The 24,007-nt window shown below is 45.1% G+C and overlaps 2 protein-coding genes across 6 annotated transcripts in view; one reads left to right on the top strand and one right to left on the bottom strand.

Moving 5' to 3' along the window:
* lrch1 (leucine-rich repeats and calponin homology (CH) domain containing 1) overlaps positions 1-12,240 on the bottom strand; it is a 36,379-nt gene extending 24,139 nt beyond the window's left edge. For 2 of the 5 annotated variants that reach the window (XM_062402216.1, XM_062402217.1), the window contains exon 1: positions 11,714-12,240. In XM_062402216.1, coding sequence (XP_062258200.1) covers positions 11,714-11,915 — 202 coding nt within the window. In that variant the 5' untranslated portion in view covers positions 11,916-12,240. The remainder of the gene's footprint in view (positions 1-11,713) is intronic. The other 3 variants (XM_062402218.1, XM_062402219.1, XM_062402221.1) reach the window with 3 other exon arrangements.
* Positions 12,241-13,163: 923 nt separating this feature from the next.
* Positions 13,164-23,791, top strand: rubcnl (rubicon like autophagy enhancer). The gene is made up of 17 exons (XM_062402225.1): positions 13,164-13,222; positions 14,177-14,290; positions 14,722-15,061; positions 15,890-16,122; positions 16,482-16,558; positions 16,853-17,099; positions 17,361-17,394; positions 17,466-17,571; positions 18,120-18,256; positions 18,335-18,399; positions 18,473-18,512; positions 18,626-18,703; positions 18,808-18,928; positions 19,268-19,329; positions 19,805-19,961; positions 20,418-20,508; positions 23,461-23,791. Exons 2-17 carry the CDS (start codon positions 14,188-14,190, stop codon positions 23,565-23,567), a joined length of 1,998 nt encoding a protein of 665 aa, XP_062258209.1. The 5' UTR covers positions 13,164-13,222; positions 14,177-14,187; the 3' UTR covers positions 23,568-23,791.
* The last annotated feature ends 216 nt before the right edge of the window (positions 23,792-24,007 follow it).

The following is a 24,007-nucleotide window of genomic DNA, read 5'->3' as shown; positions in this document are numbered from 1 at the left end:
CAACTAAATACCTGACCCCAACCTGACCACTGACCAGACCAAGTCTTAAAACACACACACACACACACACACACACACACACACACACACACACACACACACACACACACACACACACACACACACACACACACACACACACACACACACACACACACACACACACACACACACACACACACACACACACACACACACACACACACACACACACACGTTTATTAATCCATTGTTTCCAGCAGCTGGATGGACAGATGTTCTCACAACAACCTGATGGAGGATGATGTCACCATGACAACCACGTGAGACTTCATGCATGGAGTCACATGTCCGTGCTGACACGCATGTGTGTGATGCATCAGCGGCTGCACAGGGATGTGTGTGTTTCTTTTTTATCTTGGGGCAAAAAATGCATATTTGCAGTTTGTCCAAGCGTCTCCAGTTCTAAACATAGATGCAGAGTGTGTGTGTGTGTGTGTGTGTGTGTGTGTGCGTGTGTGTGTGTAGGAATGGCTGGTCCTCCCACAAGAATTCGACATGACCTATTTCTCGACCCACGTCCATCTGCCACAACCTCACTCAGCAGCCGATTTGCTTTATAAGGTCTTTTTATGGGAGTAAAACACACACACTCAGTTTTCACCCCACATTGTTTTCCTGAGCTACTGGAACATTCCTTCTGCACCATTAGGAGATTTATTTGACCTCAGAAAACGATCTCAGCTCCCAGTGATTCCTCTCTGACATTTTAAAAAGACTCTGTGTTCCTACGTGTTTGTGTGATTCATCCAGACGTCAGCAGCAGAAGATGATCTCTGAACCAATCAGAGCAAAGACCCCCAGTGTCTTCATCGTCATTCAGACGCTTCCTGCTGCTCGACAGGAATTTATCATTTAGTTATAGAGACAAAAGTTCTCTTGTACATGTGTTAACGGGACGTTTCTAGACTATAGATTCTTATTATTTATTTTTTTCTCTGCAGTTTCCAGACTAACGTGCATGACCACGTCTGACACGCCCCCAAATAAATCCATATGGAGCGAGAGCAGACTTCTCAAGCACTGGAAACCGTCGACCAATCACAACAAAGTGGACCAGTTAGCCAATCAGAGCAGACTTTATCAGGTGGGGGGGGGGGTCTTAAAGAGACAGGCGCTAAAAGCAAGTGTTTGAGACAGAGGCTGAAAAGAGGAGCAGCAGCGACGGACAGACTGAGGAACATTAGAACTTAAAAACATTTTACAGTCATAACACAAATTAACGATTATCAACCAAAATCTGAGCAGAAGGTCTCCTTGAAGTAACGGACTAAAGTTGCAACTCACGGAATCCAGAATCATATTCTTTAGTATTTCCAAATGTGAAAACAATATTATCTCTCAAACAGAAGTGATAATTACAGGAGGGACTAAAGAACATTCCATTATTCCTTTAACTGACACAAAAACACATTTCATGTCAGAGTAGAAACATATGTACAAAGTAAACACATGTGTGTTTTCAGTGGTGAAACATAAGAACTGACAGACACACTTTGGTGGTTTTTCATGAGAAAACTAGAGAATAACAGACTCTTTCAATCCTTTCACTCTTCTCCTCCCTCAGACGTTTCCCTCGCTCCATTTGTCTCTGAGTGTTTCGTTCTGCGACTGTTACACAACAGAGAGCGAGTGGTTCTAAAGCACACCCGCCCACCGACTCGCTCGGCCTCACTCGGAGAACACGGGGCCTCGCGTGTGGAACAACATGCTGACACCAGACCCCGCCGGCAGTTTGAATCCCTCTTTGGACAAAACAAACGTAGAAGAAACAATCTGTGTGTGTTTGTTCTGTTGTGTCATCATTAACTCATGACACTAGGTTTCGTCCTCATGCTGCTTTGTCGCTCGTCCCACTTTCCGTCCTCCCTGGAAGGAAAAGTAGGACGAGAGACGAACACCCAGAAAGATCCGTCTGGTCCTTTATCATCTACACACACACACACACACACACAGACACACAATGACAGCACTTGGCTCCTCCGTGTTGCCTAACTAAGTGGATACGGCTCCGTCATATGATACTGTTGTTGTTTTAATATCTGGAAAGTGAAGTAATATGTGGTTATGAAAACCAGAAGCAGGAAGACGCACGCACACAATGTCCCAGACGGTAACATGGAGGAGGTTCATGACCTACACAGCAGCCAGCCACCAGAGGGCGATCCAGATAGTTTCTCTTTCTCTCTTTACTCATCCATCTTTATTTACAGTGGTTAGTAAACCATTGCTCCCATTCCTCTAAGCACCAGTAACCTGTGAGAGGTGAGGACAGCGAGCAGCCTCAGATATCATGAGGACCAATCAGCTGTAGTTTGTGTCTTCAGCTCCTGAACGACTCCAGACCTCGTTTCCACTTGACTCAGTAAAAACATGACGTCCTGTGAGGTTCATCGTCAGAGACATCCCACAGTTTATCAGCTGTATCAGCTGGTTTCCATCAGGCTGACACACAAACAAAAGCTGTGTGTGTGTGTGTGTGTGTGTGTGTGACCAGGGGGCTGGCAGACAGTCATGGATTAGTCGTACAGTGGATTTAAAGGCCTGGGGGTTATTTATCAAACTGATAAATATGAATTTCTAGACAAAAAATGTGTATCATTTACATTTCTTGTGGCTCCAGTATCATCTGATGTGAAAATATAACTTCTGCTTTGTAAAAGCCCCCCCAATCATTTGTTAATTGTAGGCACATTGTTGGATAGAACTGGTTTTAATCCTTTGAACCAATCTAATCTGTGACGTTGTTATTCCACACGTTTCCAAGTAAGTTCACCGGAGAGGAGGATTCATTTGTGCGTTAAGATTCAGAAACGAAAAAGCAAAACATGAACTGATATTAAAGGAAAGGTAAAGATGACCAAGGAATACAAGTTACATTTCAGCTTATTCTTCATTAAATTAAATGCAGATAAAACAAAGGATTTTGAGCAACTGAAAAAAGAGACAGGACGGTGAAGAGACAGAAAGATGGACAGACAGATGGAGGACAAAACAACCTGAGGTTAAAAAATAGAAAGATTAAAAAAAGTGAATAAACCTTGAGGGAAAAAGAGGAAAAGCTGGCAGAGACGCTAACAGGATTAAAAAGGGGGGAGATGCTCAAACTGGCAACCCACCAGGCAGACTGTCAACACACACACACACCCTCATCAAATACAACAACAAGACCCCCACCACTGACCCACATCTTTCTCTACTGTCAGCAGTGTGTGTGTGCGTGTGTGTGTGTGCTTCAAGGGATGGCACAATCACAATCCACCACTCACCCTCTGTCAGACACACACTAACACACATTATGATACTCGATTGCTGACACTATCTGAAAGTAATTGTGGGTATTGAAGTCCTGAAAATTTTAAATTTAAAATTGCAGGGGTGTATCCAGAGCCGGGGGGGGGGGGGGGGAGCTGGTCCTCACAGAGATCACTACATTCATTCATTCAAAGACAAGTTATGGTAACTGTATTCTACTTTGTTTCATGCTGCTTCATGTCAAGTTAACCGACCTGTTCAGAGCCCTACACACACACACACACACACACACACACACACACCCCCCCCCCCCCCACGGTTGCAGTGTCCTGAAGGGGGCATCACTTGTCTATAGAAAACAGCCTCTGAAACACACAACTACACAGTTTGCTGTTTTATTTTTCGGATAAATGTAAATAAAATACACAAACACACACAAACACATACACACACACACAAACACATATTCTTAGAAATACATGAGCGGGGGAAGTTACCACAGGCTGCAGGATTAGTTTTATACATGAACATATTTCACTTTACGATTGTGTGTGTGTGTGTGTGTGTGTGTGTGTGTGTGTGTGTGTGTGTGTGTGTTGGCATGTGCTTCATGGTGAAATAGGATAAGCCTGAAGGAGAGAGGTATGGAAAAGTGTGTGTGATTCACATAGTGTCTGTTTATAGATGTGTGTGAGTGAGTGTGTGAGTGTGTGATGTGTGGATGCCAGGTTGATGCCAGGAGGATTTAAGTGGGAGGCGTGTGTGTGAGTGCGTCTGTGTGTGTTTGTGTGTGCGTCTGTGTGTGCGTGTGAACTGTATGTGTGTGAACTGTGTGTGTGTGTGTGTGCGTATCTGTGTGTGAACTGTGTGTGTGTGTGTGGCCTACATTCAGAGGATGAGAGCCTGCTCCTGTTTACTTATTCAGGGATTCGTCTCCTGTCAGGACGTCGTCTCTGTTTTAGAAACATCTCGTCCAGCAGCGAGTTTCACAAAGACCTCACACACAGAGAAAAAACATGATCCAAAATGATAATTGATGGTGAATTAGACTTGTGTTTTATTAAATGTTTGTAGCTCAAACAGATTCATGAAATGTTTCCAGATCCAATTATCTAGTTTTGATTTATTACATTTATTTGATGATCAAAAGATGTCAAACACAGCAGAGCCTCAGAGATTACCTCCGGACAGTGAAAACAAGAAATAAAGAACATTAAACTGCTTCTCATTCTTCTTCAATATGAGTTAAACTCTGGTCTGGTACCCCCCCCCCCCACCACCACACACACACACACACACAGACCTGCAGCTCGGAGCACACTCACCGTGGATGAGGCTTTTATGTTGGATCAAAAAATTCAAAAACATATGATGTAATCTGTGACATCATGACCGTGGTTTCGGATTGTGAAGTGATGTCGTGGCCCGCGGTCACACAGCAGTCACCGGTGTCAGGTATCAAAAGGAAAGACCACTTCCTGCCGGGCTCGGTGACCTCGCTTGGCGATCAGGTGACCTCTCAACAAAGATCCTCTCTATCCACTGGAGGCTGTGTCACTCCCATCACAGAAGGAGGGACTAAAAACAAGTCTCATATAATAACAAAGATTAACAGCGAATCACAGACTCTGGGAGTCAACTTGACCTAGAGACCACAGACGACCTTCAAACAGAGACAAGGTCACAGACAGTGATCACGTGATGGCGGCTCAACCAACCACGAAAGATGTGTTACCCTCCAGATTAAAGGAAGCACATGGGGCTCAGGTGAATGACATCCCCGTCCTCATGTTCACCATCCATATATAACGATGGACGACATGACCGCTCATCATAAGTGAAGTAAAGAAATCGTGATCCCCCCCGGTGGCAGGCTGAGGTATCAGTCATGTCTCCTCCATGTTAGTGATGAGACATTTAACATATTACAAGACATAGTTAGTCTCTCCACGATCACTGCTGCACAGACTCCAAATGGTATCAAAAAACGCAACATGGCGGGTTGGGGATGGGCATTCGATTAAATGGTCTTAATCGATTGTCGGGAGAATTAACGATCGATTTTCGATTAATCATTAATATTTTTATATTAAAATTCACTATTTATAGGCTATATAAAAAGGCAGTGAAAATAGTACAACACAGCGTGTTTCCTCATTGAGATCTTTATTACAAGATGAACTCTTGTGGCAGTGAAACGGGATCAGTTCAATGGTTACACTTGAAAATATGCGCTGCTGTACTCTTTAGCCCCGATGAGCGAGCAGCAGCTAGCCGCTGACAGCTAGCTTGATTTGACGGTTCTCGACGTCTCAGTCCGGTTGTTGTCACGCCCTCACTCCCGGAACCCCTCACCCAGACCCGGGTCTGTCCGGGTTCCCCTCCGCGTGGACTGACGGTCCGTGTGCGGACATGAAGCCGAGCAGCGGAGCTAGCTTCGGGCTGATACGTTCAGCTGCTAACATCCTCTCTGTGCTGCGTTCAGGGTAACTCGGATATCCCGACCTCCTGCCACATAGCGAACACGAAATAGTTTTCATCCATGGAAAAATAATGTCATAGACGAAATTCTTAATGATCAATTCATAGATAGTCGGTTGATTATGCCCATCCCTAATGGCGGTCGACATGTGACAGACATTTCATTTTGTACGAAGGCAGGAAGTGGAAATACGTCTTTTTTTACCGTCTACAAACTGAATAAGTTTCTTTGAGAGCTATTGACTTCCTGCTTTTGTCGTTATGAACGTAAAATCTAGAGAATATCGTCGGACCAAACGAGAAGTCAAACGTGAGGCGAGGGCGCTGCACTGAGTCCAACCCTTTACTCTAGCGGCACCATGAGGTGAAGAGCTGTATTGACGACGACTGGATGGATTAAAATGACGACGTTAAGCCTCCATCAGTTTTAAAAGACTAAACTTTCCTCTAAGGTTAATCAAGGTCAATGTCCAGCTGTCATCAAATGTATGTGAGAAACGCTGCCAGACGCTGGTGACCTGCAGCAGGACTTCACAGTGAGGGGGGTGGATGGGGGGGGGGGGGGTTCTCCTTAGTTTCCCGGACAGGAAAAGATCACCGCTGAAAACAATGAGGTGGGGAGCGGTCACTTCCTGTTTCTGTGCTGGTGACAGAACCAACAGCTCTGCCGTCGCTGCTCCACCCAAGTGTCACGATAAAGACAGAACCCTCCATCTGTCTTCAGGTGAACTCCACTGACTCTGACTCTTAACTTCAGGTCACGAAAACAAACCTCTTGTCCTCATTCTGTTCAATCTTTGAAAGGTTGGGGTTGTAGTGATTTTGAAATCTATTCACCGTCCTCATTGTCACGTTGAAAAAACTAAAGCCTGGACATCTGGAAACGATATATCAGACAAAACCTTTTTCATAGGTTTAAGATTAATCTATGACATAAACAAAAAACTGGAAATATGTTAGATTTTGTTGTGGCGCTAACTGTAGCCTGAATCCAACAGACTGAAGAGCAGTGGCCAGCAGCAGCATCGAGAGGAGTCCTGCCTCAACGCTGAGCTGTCAAAACATCCACAAAGTGTTACCATCCTTGGTAGGGTGAACAGTTCCCACAACACAACATGAACAAGAGGTGGGTTGTGTGTTGTACCTAGTTCGTTGCTTAACTTTTAGTGTAAAACATTCTCTTCACAACAAATTAAAGCCCAAGAAGAGAAACCATCTGTCCCAGTGGGACTGAGCACCAGCAGCAGGAAAGTCCCTACATGAGGGAGAACTAACTTCCAGGACATTATTCACGAGGCTCGCAGACACTTCATGTTTCCATTTCTGCGTCAGCGACCTGGAAGAAACGTTTTGGTACAACCTGAGGTTTTAGGAGGTTTTTTCCAGAGGAAGCCTCGGGACCTGAGAATCAAAGTGCTGACTACCTGAACACGTTACATCATATTAATGAAGCAGGTCAGTGGCTGCTCGCTCCTCTGAGAGGAACCACCAACCAGTCCATTAGCTGCTTCATCCACTATACATGAGGCTGGTGCCCCCGCCTCCAACACTCTGCCAACACCAGCTCCATCCACGGACACAGGTTGTGTGTGTGTCTGTGTGTGTGTGTGTGTGTGTGTGTGTGTGTGTGTGTCTGTGTGTTGCTCTCCCAGCTGTCATTATGTTCAGGTGTGGCAGGAACAGTGAGCGGATAGACCACCTCTGACCTAACGCTGATCTGAATTCCTGAGAATCCAAAGCTTTCTATGTGTGTGTGTGTGTGTGTGTGTGTGTGTGTGTGTGTGTGTGTGTGTGTGTGTGTATGTGTGTGTGTGTGTGTGTGTGTATGTGTGTGTGTGTGTGTGTGGTAAATGAAAGGGAAGGAAATCAGTGAGGTAGAGGAAGTCAGGGTGGTAAACTCTGGGGGGTGTATCTGCCTCAGGCATGCACACGCATCAATCCAGCCACAAACACAAACACACACACACAAACTAAAGACACATCTGTACCACGGCTGCACAATGAGGATTTCTACAAGAAATTGTAATTTAAATAATGTATAAAATATGTAATTAAACATTTCCATAGTCACCAACACAACATTGGTCTCAGCATGTTTTCTTAATGCTCCACGTGATCTCTATGAACCACAGAAGTTCTCTAATAGATCCCCTCTCTTTTATGTTGTTGTAATGTACAAAGGTTCTATTCTATTCTATAAATATGGAAATCTCATGCTCTATGAAATGGGATTGTCTTCTTTCATTTGTCTTGTAATTAACATCCCATCAGATTCCAACCACAGCCGACCATGACTGTTACCAGCAGTGAGGGTGTGAGTGTGTGTTTAAATCCTCTAACATGTCATTTCTCTGAGCTCCAGCTCCTCATTGTTGTCTAAAAAAACATGAAACCACATCAGGATCTGAACCACTGGAAGGAAACTGAGAGAAAATGGAAGCAGATTCTATTTTGAAAATTGACTGCAGATCTATTTTTATCTGGATGTGAGTGACTGAAGCGAGCGGAGGTCAGAGTGAAACAAAAATCCTGCAGATGGTTGTTAATGTGAGGCACAAACGAGTAATCTTATGTAATCTCTCTCTCTGTGCACACACACACACACTGAATAAAGCTGGGCCGTGTGTGTGTGTGTGTGTGTGTGTGTGTGTGTGTGTGTGTGTGTGTGTGTGTCCTGAAAAGCTGCCAAACACTGCAGAATGCATACTGTCTGGGAACATGGTGGGAGCCGGCTGCCACTCGGCTAATGGACACACATCGTATAAAACCCACAGATTCACGGCATTAACTCAGTATTCACTCATCTGGAGAATAGAAGAGAATAGAACAGCATAGAATAGAATAGAATAGAATAGAATGTAAGGGGGTCAGGATGCAGCAGTGGAACCTGGAGCAGTAACAGAAGAAGAGAAGAAAGTAAAACTAAACTGACGAAGCCACAGGACGCCCCCATCCTCCAGGTTTCACAGAGATCGAATCACTTTGAGTCTCGTCAACAGCACCGGAGGTGTAAAGGTTGATCGTGATCACGTCTCTGCTCCTCGGCCACAGGATGAACGTCTCCTGGGTCCTGACGTCTTCTCAGGATCAGATGGACCCAAGGTTCTCTTTTTCAAGAAGTGAGAAAACAACAAAGTCTCTGCTTCACTACGTTTTATCTCCGACTGACACGTTTTCTAAAGAATAATAAATTGGTTCAGACTCTGCACGAGGTTTCTGTGCGTGACTACTGTCACTGGATGAAAACACAGACATGTTTGCAAAGACCATAACATGTTCAGAGGTCGGTGGTAAACTGTCCGAGATTTAAATAAAGTTGCGGTCATAAAAACTGGCACAAGAAAAGACAATTGATTGACAGAGGCAACATCCACACGACTTAGTTTTCATTTGAGAACTCCTCTGGGGTCCAGACCCGCGAGGTGTCCACACCTCACCGCTTCAGAGAAACTAAACCGTATGGAAACGCTGCTGCTTCTGTTCACTGTGAAAACTCTGAGGACGCTCACAGCCTCTTGCTGATTGGCTCTTTTCTGTCAGGAGGTAGCCCGCTCTGATTCGTCAGGCCCCTGTCACATGACAACCTTCCAGAATAAAACACCCAGCCTCAGCTACCAGAGCAGAACAACATGGAGAATCAACTGATCCTGAGCCTGTTGTCTTTGTGAACAGCTGTTCACTTCCGGTCCGTATTTTACAACCATACAAGTGTTTACCTGGAGGAGACCACATGGTCCAGCAAACTGCAATTACTCAAACTTTTAGTTTGAAAAACGTTTTGCTGTGGTGTAGTCTGATATTCACGTTCAGACACTGGTCTGGTTTGGTGAAAGGTCATGACCCCTCTCTCAAACTCTCATTTGTTCAATGTCCACCAAACTATGTGAGATGCAGCCCCCCCCCGAAGTGTCTTTGTGTTCCAGCTGAGTTCAGATCTGAGTTACATGAAAGTGTTGGTGGGAAAACACTGCTGCAGTTTGTTTCACTGCAAGTTGAGACTTGTGTGTCTGCTGATATGAAACTAGGCTCAACCAGTGCGTGTGTGCGTGTGTGTGTGTGTGTCACTCTGTTCTCATTTCGGTTTCACTGAGTTGCTATTTACTACCCTCACACCAGCATGGCAACGAACTGATAAATAAACCTCGTCCTTTAATCACTGACACCAAAGGAGGAAGAAATGAAGTCGATGACTCAGTAACTTTGGGACTAGAGGCCTAGAGGACTAGAGGACATGAGACATCGAGGTCTTGGTCTGTAAAGCTTTATAAACTGATCTGTTATCAGTGTGAGGTGAGTTTAAACTGATGCTGCTGACAGTGTTGTCGTTCCCCAGTGAGTCAGTCGACATTAAAGCAGCTCATCATACTGACTGAGCACAGAGAAAAGGGTCAGAGCTGCTGCTGACACCAAAGAGTCTGATCCGACACACACACACACAGAGACAGACACACACAAGCACACACACCTCACTCCCGCCAGCAGAACTATCACATCCCTGGCAAAGTTTCGGTCATTAGAAATGTTTGTTTCCAGAGAACTGATCCCACATCAGCCTCTAGTCATACCTGATAAACAAGAATCTGAGCAGTTCATTACCCAGAAACCCTTGCTTCACTGGTGACAGTCATGTCAGACCTGTGCGCTATGGACACACAGATGTTCACAGATGTTCACCTGAGGAAACTTTACTGCTGTAAATAAACCAACACACCCGGACACTCGATTCACAGGTTTAAGGAAGTGGTGGGGAATTCCACTGCAGGTCCCCTCCACTGTGATCCAACACACAAACACATGCACGCACACACATGTGTGTGTCTGTGTGTGTAGATAGTCACAATACGGGGACTGTTTTTCTTTATGTGGACAAAAATCCAGTGCCCATAATGAAGATCAATAAATTCATCAATCAGCTGTGTTATGGTTTGTTAACTTGAGGTTTAGGTTCAGGTGAAGTTCAGAGTATGGTTTGGTGCATTAAGGGAACGGTAAGTTTAAGTTAGGTTTAGATTAAAGGGATAGTTCACCAACAAACTAAACGTCACTCATGATCTGCTCACCACTGTGATGGAGGGGGGGTGAGGTATTCACCAGCAGCTACCAGGAGCTACCAGACGATAGCACGTCCGATGAGATGCGTTCAAGACATTTAGGCTTTGAAACAAGATGTAAGGTCACGGCTTGCAGACACTTGATGACATCACAGGAGCAGAATGGAGGCATGTTGTGTTTTTTCTCTTGTTTTATTACGTCTGAATTCTCAATATCTCTAATGTATCAGACTCAGAGTCATTTCATCCCCCCCCCTCCCCCCCTCTCCATCATAGTGGTGAGGAGATAATGAGATTTCAGTTTTCTGTGAAACCCTTTAATGTCAGGTTTAAGTTAAGTTAAGGTTAAGTTTAGGTTTAAGTTATCAATCAGAACAGTAGTAACAAGTTATGGTTGGATTAAGACTCGAGAAATCAATGTGATGATGATGTGATGTCATCTGAAGTCATGGACACATCTGTATATATATATTTATATATATATACGTGTATATATATATGAATATGAGTATGATCTCCTACCTGCCTTCACTGTTTCGCTCAGGCCGAGGTGATTCGCTGAATGTATAATGTATGTATGTTTCTATATATACATACATATATATATATATATATATATATATATATAATATATAAGTGTGACCTCATACCTGCCTCCGCCGTATATATGTGTGTGTGTGTGTGAGTTGGTGGGGGTGTGGGTGTTTGTTTGTGTATATAATATAAACGTGTGACCTCCTACTTGCCTCCATCGTGTCGTTCAGGTCGTGGTGAGTCACATTGTGTGTATATGTATCTATATTTATGTAAGTATATATACATATATATATAAATATATATATAATATAGTATATTATGAATGTGTATCTAAAGGCGCGACCTCCTACCTGCCTCCACCGTGTCGCTCAGGTCGTGCTGAGTCGCGGTCCGGGGGAACTCCTTCAGTTTCCGGGAGCAGATGTTGAGGACGCCGCTGGCCGCCGCCTCCTCCAGGGATCTTTCCAAGCCGCGGTTCGGAGGCACGTTCTGGGTCGACGGAGGAGAACCGAGCGGAGGACGAGCCGCGGAGTCCGGTCCCAGCGTCGCCATGATGCTCCCCCTCGCCACCGGGTTAATTCCGTGAGGGCACCGGAGCTAACGTTCACAGTTCCGTTCTCACCGAGCCGAGCCGAGCCGAGCGGTCTGCTGCTTCCTCTGTCTGCCGCCACCGCGTCCAGCCCCCTGTCTGCGCGGTGCGGCAAGCGGCACCACATCCGGCCCACGACTTCAGAATAAAGGAGACCAATGACCATAATAGATGGAATGATGGAATAATAATAATAACGGTTATAAATGGATTGGATGATGCTGAAGAAGACTTTTATCTTTAATAATGAACCGTGGTTACACGTAATACAGAGGAAAGAGTACAACATGTGTTTAAAGTATGAATTATCATTTAGATCAAGTTAAACTGGTATAAATTATGGCTGATTTACAGCTTGGCCTGATTAACATTCCATCACCGTGCAGGTTTTACTTTGAAGACAATCCCGGTGTGTTTCCGGTCTGTCCTGCTCCCTCACTGCGGCTGCGCAGTAGAAGCGTGTCTGTGAGACAGCAGCACAGGAAGTCTGTCAGACAGCCCCACCTGCTGGACAGAGTCGGTCACTGCAGGTTCTACAGGCTCTGCTGCTGTAGAATTATTATTATTTATCATAATTATTCATAATGATTATGATTCATAATTGGTCAGATCAGTTACACATAAACTTTGAGCTAAAAAATTATATTGATCTGCTTTACTTTGTTTCACATGTTATATTTTATCACTGTTCTCAGCTTGTTGTTCAATAAAGGTTATTGAGGATATTCCCAAACCCAAACAGGAAGAGAAGCAGTGTGTGTGTGTATGAGAGAGAGTGCGTTTATGTGTGTGTGCTGATATATATATATATATATATATATATATATATATATATATAGTGTCCATCGTGTATATACAGTTTAGTATATGAAGTGTGATGTAAAGCAGGAGGTTTTTTACAGTTCAACTTGACATGTGACTGCAGCTGCTTCCTCTGTGAAAAGAGGATATGACAAATATTAAATTAGTTTGCTTCAGAATATTTTCAGATTTTTCTCACTGACACAAATCTGTTTTTTAATTAAATGAAAGAATATGAACAGAAAATAAAAGCATGAGTTGATTCAAACTACCTGTGATAGGCGTTAGCTCCTCAATAAAGAAGTGGCCGAGTTTTAATAAGCAGCTGTTCTGAGGAGAAACTGTTAAATACAGGAAGTGTTCTTCCTCTGTGTGTGTGTGTGTGTGTGTGTGTGTGTGTGTGTGTGTGTGTTGTGGTGGATGTACACATGTTTCCTGGTCTCTGCTTCTGTTCAGTCGTAATAAAACGGTGAGTCTTCAGATTTATTTTGAATTATCGTCTGGATTGTTCTGATCAGATCCTCTGCTCATAAGTTCAGTAAAACAATTATGATTGTTAGTTTTGTTTTTAAAATTCTCTGAAATTAAATGTTTTAATCTGTAAATGGATCATTTCCTGTTTAAATCTAACATGAGGATTTATTTAGAACCGAATATGAACATTGGTTGGGACCAGTGTTTCATTTTCTTGACATGTTAAAGTACAAAAAGAGATATTCACTGTGTATTAATTCATAAATCAGTTCTTACAGGAATAAAATGTTTAAGAAATCTGACTTTGAATGATCAATTAAAAAAACCTGCAGATTATAAACAGGAATAAAAAGTGAAACTAAAGAGATTAAATTGATTATTTTAGGTCAATGCTGTTCACAATACATCGTTCATTATGTTTTTACACACACACACACACACACACACATATATTCAACATTGTTTAACTGTCATCAAAGTCTAATGACAAAGACATGTGCACGTTTAATGATTTACAGTTTTTCCATCAACTTCACCATAAATAACTATAATTAAATAGAAAAAACAAATACAGTAAAATATGTTAAACTTAAATTAAGAAGACAAACTCATTTATTATGTAAAATATACAAATAAATGCATATCTATTTTACATAATTTATTCGGTAAGATAAAATGTCCAATATCTCTTGATGAAGAAATGTTCCCGATCCAGATTCAGGTGTTTCTGATCTGCTGCAGGTTGGTTCCATGTGATCATCGGTGTGAACTCCAGTGATGTTCTTGTTTGTTGAAGTTGCTTCATGTGAAGAAACGTCAGTGATGAAACATCCTGCTCAGAAACCCGGTGTTGAACCCTGATGAGCTTCCTGTGGGAGCAGCCACTGTTTGTTACAGATGTTGTGTCTCAGCGGCTTCACTTCACAACGTTCTGTCTCCTCCTCTGCAGACGTCGGGGTCATGACCTCCACATCTGTCGTCTGGTGTAAGGAGTCGTTCACAGAGTCGACAGCATCTGTCCCAGCAGCCACAGGCTCCATCCAGCTGCAGGCTCCCAGCACAGGTAGCAGCTTCTGTTCTATCACCTGTGAGCGCAGATCATTTCTATAACTGAGACATGACAGTATGATGACACCACATGAACATGAATACTACTGATGATAGAGAATCCTTCATTCATCCACATGCTGGTGCCACAGCAGCAGGTGAACAAGAGATACAGGTGAAAAGGAATAGAATGAAAAGAGTTCATGTAAAACTGTTTGTATTTATATGTTTAAACGAAAAATATGAGTTTTATTGTAAACATGATATTTGTGTTCTCTTTCTTATCACTGTTTAAAAATGTTCAAACAAATTTCAATTGTCACAATGATGTGTTTCAGGAGCCGCAGAGTTTGGGATTTTTAACTTTTCAGAAAATAAACGTTATAACAAGACAGGAAACAAAGAGTAACATCACATGTCCCCCCCCCCCCTCTCCTCGTCCATCAGCTGCTTCAGGATCGACTCCACGTCTTCTTCTGCTCTCACCAGAAACCGCTGGAGGAGAAACCACCACGTTTCCCCATCAGCCTCCACAGACAGGTTTCACTAGGAGGAAAAATCTGGATTCCTGCCCCCCCCAGGCGACCCCACACCCCAGCTCGGCTCCACACAACAGGGAGAAGGGTGAGGATGATGAGGCTGAGGAAGGCAGCGAGGAGAGCGTCAGACTCTGGGACGACTTGTCTCCTCCAGAGGTCGAGAACTTCCTCCTCCTGAGGAGCAGCCCGGTCATCTCCAGACGCCACCGGCCCGTCTCCTGGCACGGAGGAGAGGCCTCCACAGCCCGGTACCTCCACCCTGGAGCTCTGGTTCCACTTTACACCGTCAGGGTCAGGAAGACACGAGCCAATCAAATGACTTCAAAAGATGCTGAAGAAACTTCATTAGTAACTGAAGTAACTCCATTAGTAACTAAAGCAACTTCATTAGTAACTGAAGTAACTCCATTAGTAACTGAAGTAACTCCATTAGTAACTAAAGCAACTTCATTAGTAACTGAAGAACCAACATTAGTAACTGAAGAAACAACGTTAGTAACTAAAGTCACTCCATTAGTAACTAAAGAAACAACATTAGTAACTGAAGAAACTCCATTAGTAACTGAAGTAACTCCATTAGTAACTGAAGTAACTCCATTAGTAACTAAAGTAACTTCATTAGTAACTAAAGAAACATTAGTAACTGAAGTAACTCCATTAATAACTAAAATAACTTCATTAGTAACTGAAGTAACTCCATTAGTAACTGAAGAAACTCCATTAGTAACTAAAGTAACTTCATTAGTAACTAAAGAAACATTAGTAACTGAAGTAACTCCATTAATAACTAAAATAACTTAAGTAGTAACTGAAGTAACTCCATTAGTAACCAAAGTAACTTCATTAGTAACTGAAGTAACTTGGGGCTCAACTGGGTTTTGAAGTTGATGTTAGTAATAAAGTCCTCTGCAGCTCCCCCTGGTGGCTGACTGCAGCGTAGCTCATAAGACAAGCCTCCACCATGTAAGCAGATGGGACATGGATATGGTGTCGTCCATCTTTATATAACTAACTGCAGATTCAGTGTATAATCCTCAGGTTGACATTTATACATAATGTAAACTCTTGATTGACAGCTCGTCTCCTGGTCCTCTGTGCCTGGATCAGCGAGGACGTCCCACACCCGTGAGGACGGAGGAGGACTGTCCTCCCTCGTCTTCGCTCCAAGACAACAAGCAGCACCGCGTCTCATCTCACCTGAACCATTTTCTGACCTCGCTCTTCCACCTCCCCTCCAGCGGACTACAGGGATTGGCTGGGGAGCACAGAGGGCGGCGCCCAACCAGCTGTGAAGCCCCTCCCACATCAGGTAGAGATCTTAAAACGTATTGTTCCTATAATAAAGATGTTGATAGGACTCAGTTCTGTTCAGGGTGCAGAGACACTGTGGTTCAACCTCTCAGGAACATGAACCACCTGATAAACCTGGAGACAATCACATGGAGTGAATGTCCTTTGTCTTCATGTTGCTTCAACGGTGAGAAACTGTCTGATGGGGACGGACAGGAGGAGACATCTGGAGCACGGAAATACTGAAGTGAAAAATCACCACAGTGAAGTGAAAGTATCACAAGTAAAAATAGGTCAGATCCAACCGTGTGTGTGTATGTGTGTGTGTGTGTGTGTGTGTGTGTGTGTGTGGCTGTGTGTGTGTGTGTGTGTTGTCAGCTCTCTCTACCAAACACAGAAGCAGTTTCCCTGAATTTTCCGCAGACATCTTTAAAATGAGCTGTGATCTGGAAAAGGTGAGTTTAAAACTTTGAGTTAAAAATCGTGCAAATGTTTTGTAACTCTGTATTTTAGAATAAAAAAATAGTTTAGGGAGTAGACTCCCTAAAGTGAAGCCCCATCGCCCCCTGGTGTCCGGCTGCTGTACAGGTCATAAACCTCCTCCATGTTAGCAGATGGGACACAAAGTAGATGTTTTTGAAGATGGGTTCTGGACTCTCAGGTCTTATCTCTCTGATGTTCTGTTGAATGTTGTTGGTTCTGATCCGAGGAACTCATGATGATGTCACCACTTCCTGTGTTGGTGACAGGAGAACGCTCACTTCGTGGTGGTGGACCTGGTGCTGGAGGCTCTGGAAGCTGTGAAGTGGACTCTGCGCGACGAGCGACGCACTTCCACAACAGACACACACACACAGCCCGACAACAGAAAGAGACAGACGAGCACACACAGACGCACACAAGAAGACGACAACAGACAGAGACAGTCAAACAGACGCACAAACGAAGACAAGCATCAACCGACCGGTGTCGTCTCCACTGACGGTGAATCTGAAGGTGAACCCACGGGACCAGATTCTGAATCTTCATAGAAACGTGTTTCACACAGAAACATTACAAATAAACCACAACCCTCCACCGACAGCATCTCACAGTCAGTCACACACTCACAGATACCCGTCCTCTTGAGAAGGCTCATTGACACGTCGACCAACACTGTTCTGCTTCGTGTGATGTTCTCGTCTTCAGCTGGAAATGTGTTGAGGAGTTTTGTGACAAACCAACAAGCATGAGGATCATGTTTTGTTTTGTTTTCAGACGGTGGAGGAGACGTGACACTGACCCTCCGAAGGTAAGAAGAACAAACTTAAACCGGCTCCACGTCTTCCCATTGGTTCTGACCTGCGATGTCCCATGATGCAGTGCGGAGTGGCTGGCCCAGCGGCTGGTGCTGGAGTTCAGGAGGAACTGGTTTCCGTCCCATGAGGTTCGGGGGGGACGGCAAAGCCTCCGCAGCTCACTTCAGGAGGTGAGGACTCTGATTGGTTATTTCATGATATATATATATATATATATATATATATATATATATATATATATATAAAACTATTTACAGACTCCAGGTCAGTAAAGTGGAGCTGATGTGTTAGAGTCTGAATCCTGTCTTCTGTGTTGTGACCAGCAGGGGGCGACTCCTCTAGTAGTTCCTATAGAAAGTGACTTCTCACTTTATAACGTCAGTGAACATTCAGGAGTTTCTGTCTCAGTCTCTAGATTCAAGTCTTCTTCAAACAGCTGATGATCATTTAGAGTCAAACCATAAAGCACTGGATGTGTTATGGGGGGAAACCACAGTGTGATTGACCGCTAGTACCGTCCAATGAGTGCAGGCTGCAGGTGTAAGTGGGCGTGTCCTTGAACTCTCAGCCAGGCTCCACCCCTCCCGCTTGAAAAATGGTTACCTCTAGTTTAAAAAACACAAGATGGCACCGGAGAACCTGAGGCTCAGAACAGTAGATCACAAAGTGACATCATGTGACCCCCCCCCCCCCCCCCCCTTGCTTCCACTGTGTGAAGCTACCGGGCACAGGCAGCGTGGCGGCGAGCGGCGGCAGCCTGACAGAGGAGATCCGACTGAGGACCAGGATGAGGGGATCCCTGAGCTGGGCTCCTCCTCGTCTCCAGATCATCTTCACCGTTCAGCCTACGCTCAGGTTTCACCACGTCTGACTCACGACACAGGAACAAGGGGGAGGAGCTGAAAGCTGCTGTAACCATGTTTCCTCCCACAGACGCAGTGAGGTCGTGGCCTCTCAACACTTCCTGTGTGCAGGATGTGGGACGGAGGTGGAGCCAAGTGAGTACAGGAGGTCCAGTTGTCCATTATATGATTATGTAATGATAATATTCATGAGTATCTCTGTCACCAGGATACATGAAGAAACTGAGGTACTGTGAATACCTGGGCAGGTTCGTACATCGTCTGTTCTGATCAGTATTAACAGGAGAAGTGTTTCCTCCTCTTCTGGACATCAAGCTTCATGCTGAATGAATACAAAAATGAATTATTATAAATCCGACAGGTATTTCTGTGACTGCTGTCACGGCGGCTCGGAGGCTGTGATTCCTGCTCGAGTTCTGTCCTGCTGGGATTTTAACAGGTCATGAAAAACACACAAATAACATCTGAGTTTTTATTGATATTGAATTGATTGTTGAAGGAAACAGTTGATGATATTCTTCATTTCCTTCTTCTTCATGACAGATTCCCTGTGAGTGATTTCTCCAAACAGCTGCTGGACTCAGTTTGGTTTCTGCCTCTGTTCGACCTGAGCTGTGTCTGTAAGCAGCTCTGCAGCCGAGTGAGGGAGCTGCTCCGGTTCAGGGTGAGTTCACCTCACTGTCAGAATTATTATAATTAAAATACGTTTAAGTTCTTCTTTTATATCAATCAAAGAATCTTGAATTTCTTTTCACTGCGCCACATATTCTACACTTTTATATAAAAAAGCACTTTAAAAGTTGTCCTTATCCTTAACTATTATTGATTTTATCTTCTTAAGACGAAATTCTGAAAAATTACATTCACGAGTCCAAAGTGACATCGTCAACTTTGTTTAACCCAAAAGTCCAGAATGCTGAATAAAAAAATAAAATTTATGTCATTCCTTCTGTCCTTTCCTTGTTTCCTTCCCTTCCTCTGTCATTGGTTCTTCTCCTCTCAGGAGCTGCTGGATCAGCTGTTGGGCGTCAGGAAGCTGCTGAGAACCTGCCGGTTATCTGAAAGGTAGAAAGATCAGAACATGAACCATCAGTCAGGACGCTCACACTCAATCCTTCTCTTCTTCACAATATGACGAGGTTCAGACTCAAAACTGAGATTAATAGGCTGATTGTAGGAATATGTGTTTCCAGTAGAGGGCAGTGTTTGACCAGTTGGGTTCCCGGAGCCAAGAACAATTATTTGTGTTTTGGACGAGTTAAATTCTTCGTCCAGTTACGTTCTTACTTTACTACTTATCTCGACTTTTTGTAAATTTCAGATGTTGTGGATGAAGTCGTCTTTAATTTAAGAATTTTAGTTTCTTTGATAGTTCAGTTTACGTAGTGAACATCTGATGTGGGCGAGGACATGAGGCAGATTCCTCCTGTGATCCTGTCCCAGCTGACCTCTGACCTCTGACCTGTGAACCAATGAGGTTCCTGCTGATCTCAGGTGCGATCATGGACCTCGTCACGTGTGACCTGTGTTTGTGTCTCAGGGTGATGACTGAGATGGAGCAGCTTCCCTCTCACCTCGTCCTCCAGCAGCCGCCCCTCCTCTCCATGGACGACCTCCTGAGGCTGAGGAAGGGTCAGCTCGTGGCGCAGGTCAAAGCCGTGGTGCACGCTGCCATCAGTCACGTGGAAGACTGCGAGGTCAGTCTCAATACAGCAGATATAATGTGGACATGTGAAACCGGCTCAGCGTCCTCATCCTGCGAGGGGACCTGGCTGATAACGAGCAACCAATGGTCGATTGGTCTCGGGCGAACGTATCCCAGGATGCATTGTGCCACAGTGACAAAGCTAATCAGCTAGCTATGTGGCGGCCGAGCTGCTCAAAGACGCAAAGTCGTGAGAGTGGAACGAGCTGGTGACGCAAACACAATCCAGAATGTGTCGTAATAAGACGCCTCACTCTCAGATCGTACACTTCTGTTTTTCTGTTTGAACCAATCAGGAGCCAGTGAGACCACGACCACATGGGTTAGTGATAAATACCACAGGTGTTTGAAACCCCAGCACGTGGTCACATGACCTGAGCACTGAACTTAGTGTTTTATGTGTCAGACTTCATCTCCTCTGTTGTAACACACGTTCTGTCTGTCGCAGCTCTGTCTGGCTCGAGGGTTCATCTGTGAATTCTGCAAAGAAGGAAACGTCCTGTTCCCATTCCAGAGCGACGCCTGCAGCCGCTGTCCAGGTACGAGCTCAACATGCTCCTGACACATGAGGTACGAGCTCATCATGCTCCTGACACATGAGGTACGAGCTCAACATGCTCCTGACACATGAGGTACGAGCTCATCATGCTCCTGACACATGAGGTACGAGCTCAACATGCTCCTGACACATGAGGGACGAGCTCAACATGCTCCTGACACATGAGGTACGACCTCAACATGCTCCTGACACATGGGGTATGAGCTCAACATGCTCCTGACACATGAGGGACGAGCTCATCATGCTCCTGACACATGGGGTACGAGCTCAACATGCTCCTGACACATGAGGTACGACCTCAACATGCTCCTGACACATGGGGTACGAGCTCAACATGCTCCTGACACATGAGGGACGAGCTCATCATGCTCCTGACACATGAGGTACGAGCTCAACATGCTCCTGACACATGAGGGACGAGCACAACATGCTCCTGACACATGGGGTACGAGCTCAACATGTACCTGACACATGAGGTACGAGCTCAACATGCTCCTGACACATGAGGTACGACCTCAACATGCTCCTGACACATGGGGTACGAGCTCAACATGCTCCTGACACATGAGGTATGAGCTCAACATGCTCCTGACACATGAGGTACGACCTCAACATGCTCCTGACACATGAGGTACGACCTCAACATGCTCCTGACACATGGGGTACGAGCTCATCATGCTCCTGACACATGAGGGACGAGCTCAACATGCTCCTGACACATGAGGTACGAGCTCATCATGCTCCTGACACATGAGGTACGAGCTCAACATGCTCCTGACACATGAGGTATGAGCTCATCATGCTCCTGACACATGGGGTACGAGCTCAACATGCTCCTGACACATGAGGTACGAGCTCATCATGCTCCTGACACATGAGGGACGAGCTCATCATGCTCCTGACACATGGGGTACGAGCTCAACATGCTCCTGACACATGAGGTACGAGCTCAACATGCTCCTGACACATGAGGTACGAGCTCATCATGCTCCTGACACATGAGGTACGAGCTCATCATGCTCCTGACACATGGGGTACGAGCTCAACATGCTCCTGACACATGGGGTATGAGCTCATCATGCTCCTGACACATGGGGTATGAGCTCATCATGCTCCTGACACATGGGGTACGAGCTCATCATGCTCCTGACACATGGGGTACGAGCTCAACATGCTCCTGACACATGGGGTATGAGCTCATCATGCTCCTGACACATGGGGTACGACCTCAACATGCTCCTGACACATGGGGTACGAGCTCAACATGCTCCTGACACATGAGGGACGAGCTCATCATGCTCCTGACACATGAGGTACGAGCTCAACATGCTCCTGACACATGAGGGACGAGCTCAACATGCTCCTGACACATGGGGTACGAGCTCAACATGCTCCTGACACATGAGGTACGAGCTCAACATGCTCCTGACACATGAGGGACGAGCTCAACATGCTCCTGACACATGAGGTACGACCTCAACATGCTCCTGACACATGGGGTACGAGCTCAACATGCTCCTGACACATGAGGTATGAGCTCAACATGCTCCTGACACATGAGGTACGACCTCAACATGCTCCTGACACATGAGGTACGACCTCAACATGCTCCTGACACATGGGGTACGAGCTCATCATGCTCCTGACACATGAGGGACGAGCTCAACATGCTCCTGACACATGAGGTACGAGCTCATCATGCTCCTGACACATGAGGTACGAGCTCAACATGCTCCTGACACATGAGGTATGAGCTCATCATGCTCCTGACACATGGGGTACGAGCTCAACATGCTCCTGACACATGAGGTACGAGCTCATCATGCTCCTGACACATGAGGGACGAGCTCATCATGCTCCTGACACATGGGGTACGAGCTCAACATGCTCCTGACACATGAGGTACGAGCTCAACATGCTCCTGACACATGAGGTACGAGCTCAACATGCTCCTGACACATGAGGTACGAGCTCATCATGCTCCTGACACATGGGGTACGAGCTCAACATGCTCCTGACACATGGGGTATGAGCTCATCATGCTCCTGACACATGAGGTACGAGCTCATCATGCTCCTGACACATGAGGTACGAGCTCATCATGCTCCTGACACATGGGGTACGAGCTCAACATGCTCCTGACACATGGGGTATGAGCTCATCATGCTCCTGACACATGGGGTATGAGCTCATCATGCTCCTGACACATGGGGTTCGAGCTCATCATGCTCCTGACACATGGGGTACGAGCTCAACATGCTCCTGACACATGGGGTATGAGCTCAACATGCTCCTGACACATGGGGTATGAGCTCATCATGCTCCTGACACATGGGGTACGAGCTCATCATGCTCCTGACACATGAGGTATGAGCTCATCATGCTCCTGACACATGGGGTACGAGCTCATCATGCTCCTGACACATGGGGTACGAGCTCATCATGCTCCTGACACATGGGGTACGAGCTCATCATGCTCCTGACACATGGAGGGAGCAGATCTCTTCCTGCACAGAACAAGTCCTGAAACAAAACAGCAGGAACTGAACTTTCAAGTAGATCCCTCCACCGAGGAGGTTATGTTTTCACCCCGGTCCATTTCATTGCGTGCTAGTTTCTGCTGAACAGAAAGTATCGGGGGGGTTTTACGAGTCAGAACAGAACTTGTCACAGTTTTGATGCGAATCGTAAAAAGGTGTTTGTTTTTTCTCTTTCTTTGTTTTTCAACATTTCACAGATTTCTTAGAGAATAATTCATGAACGCTGATGAAACAATCAGACTGATTTACATATCCGATGTTCATGAGTGTGATTTGGTGCAGATTGATATTTGAGTGCTGGGTCTTGGTGGAGACGTGAAGTCGTCCTCGTGTCAGTCCACTGGAGGAAGTAAAGGGACAAACCCTGATTGACTGTGTCTCTGTCCTCTCAGTTTGCAGGACCTGTTTTCACAAACACTGTTTTGTGGAGAAGAAATGTCCAAAATGTTCTCGGATCCAGTCCCGGAAGAAAGATGGATCCACGAGGGGTGAGAGCTGAACGTCTGCAGCTCGTAGCCGCGACGCTTCTTCATCCCACTCACTTCACCACGGCTTCATGTAGAAACACTGTTGAGCTGGAGATGACATGTGAATATTACTCTTTATTAATAATAATAAACTCACCCTCAAACCCTCCAAGTGTTCACATGACTGCTCTTTACTCTGATCAGCTGATCCAGGCTCACATATGATTTTCCTGTGGAAATAAAATATGAGAGTTTTCATTTCTTCCAGTAAAATGTTCAGGACTCGTTCACACCTGGTTGGGTTCAGAGCTTCAGACTCTTCAGAACAGAAGAGGGGTTCTGGGTCTGGATCCAACTGAACCTGGTTCTGTTCCAGAGTGAAAACACTTTGTTGGAGAGTTTGGACGTTTGGACCAATCACAGGAAGTAGATACAGAATTAAACAATAGAAGAAGAAGAAGAAGAAGAAGAA

The sequence above is a fragment of the Platichthys flesus genome, chromosome 13 (genome assembly GCF_949316205.1).
Source record: "Platichthys flesus chromosome 13, fPlaFle2.1, whole genome shotgun sequence".
Taxonomy (NCBI): domain Eukaryota; kingdom Metazoa; phylum Chordata; class Actinopteri; order Pleuronectiformes; family Pleuronectidae; genus Platichthys; species Platichthys flesus.
This window is presented reverse-complemented; position numbering and strand designations above follow the sequence as displayed.

Coding starts and splice junctions, on each gene's coding strand:
- rubcnl (XM_062402225.1), top strand. CDS start 14,188: ATGACCTCCACATCTGTCGTCTGGTGTAAGGAGTCGTTCACAGAGTCG. Junction 17,100..17,360: donor CACTGACGGTGAATCTGAAG/GTGAACCCACGG, acceptor TTTTGTTTTCAG/ACGGTGGAGGAGACGTGACA. Junction 18,257..18,334: donor ACCGTTCAGCCTACGCTCAG/GTTTCACCACGT, acceptor TTCCTCCCACAG/ACGCAGTGAGGTCGTGGCCT.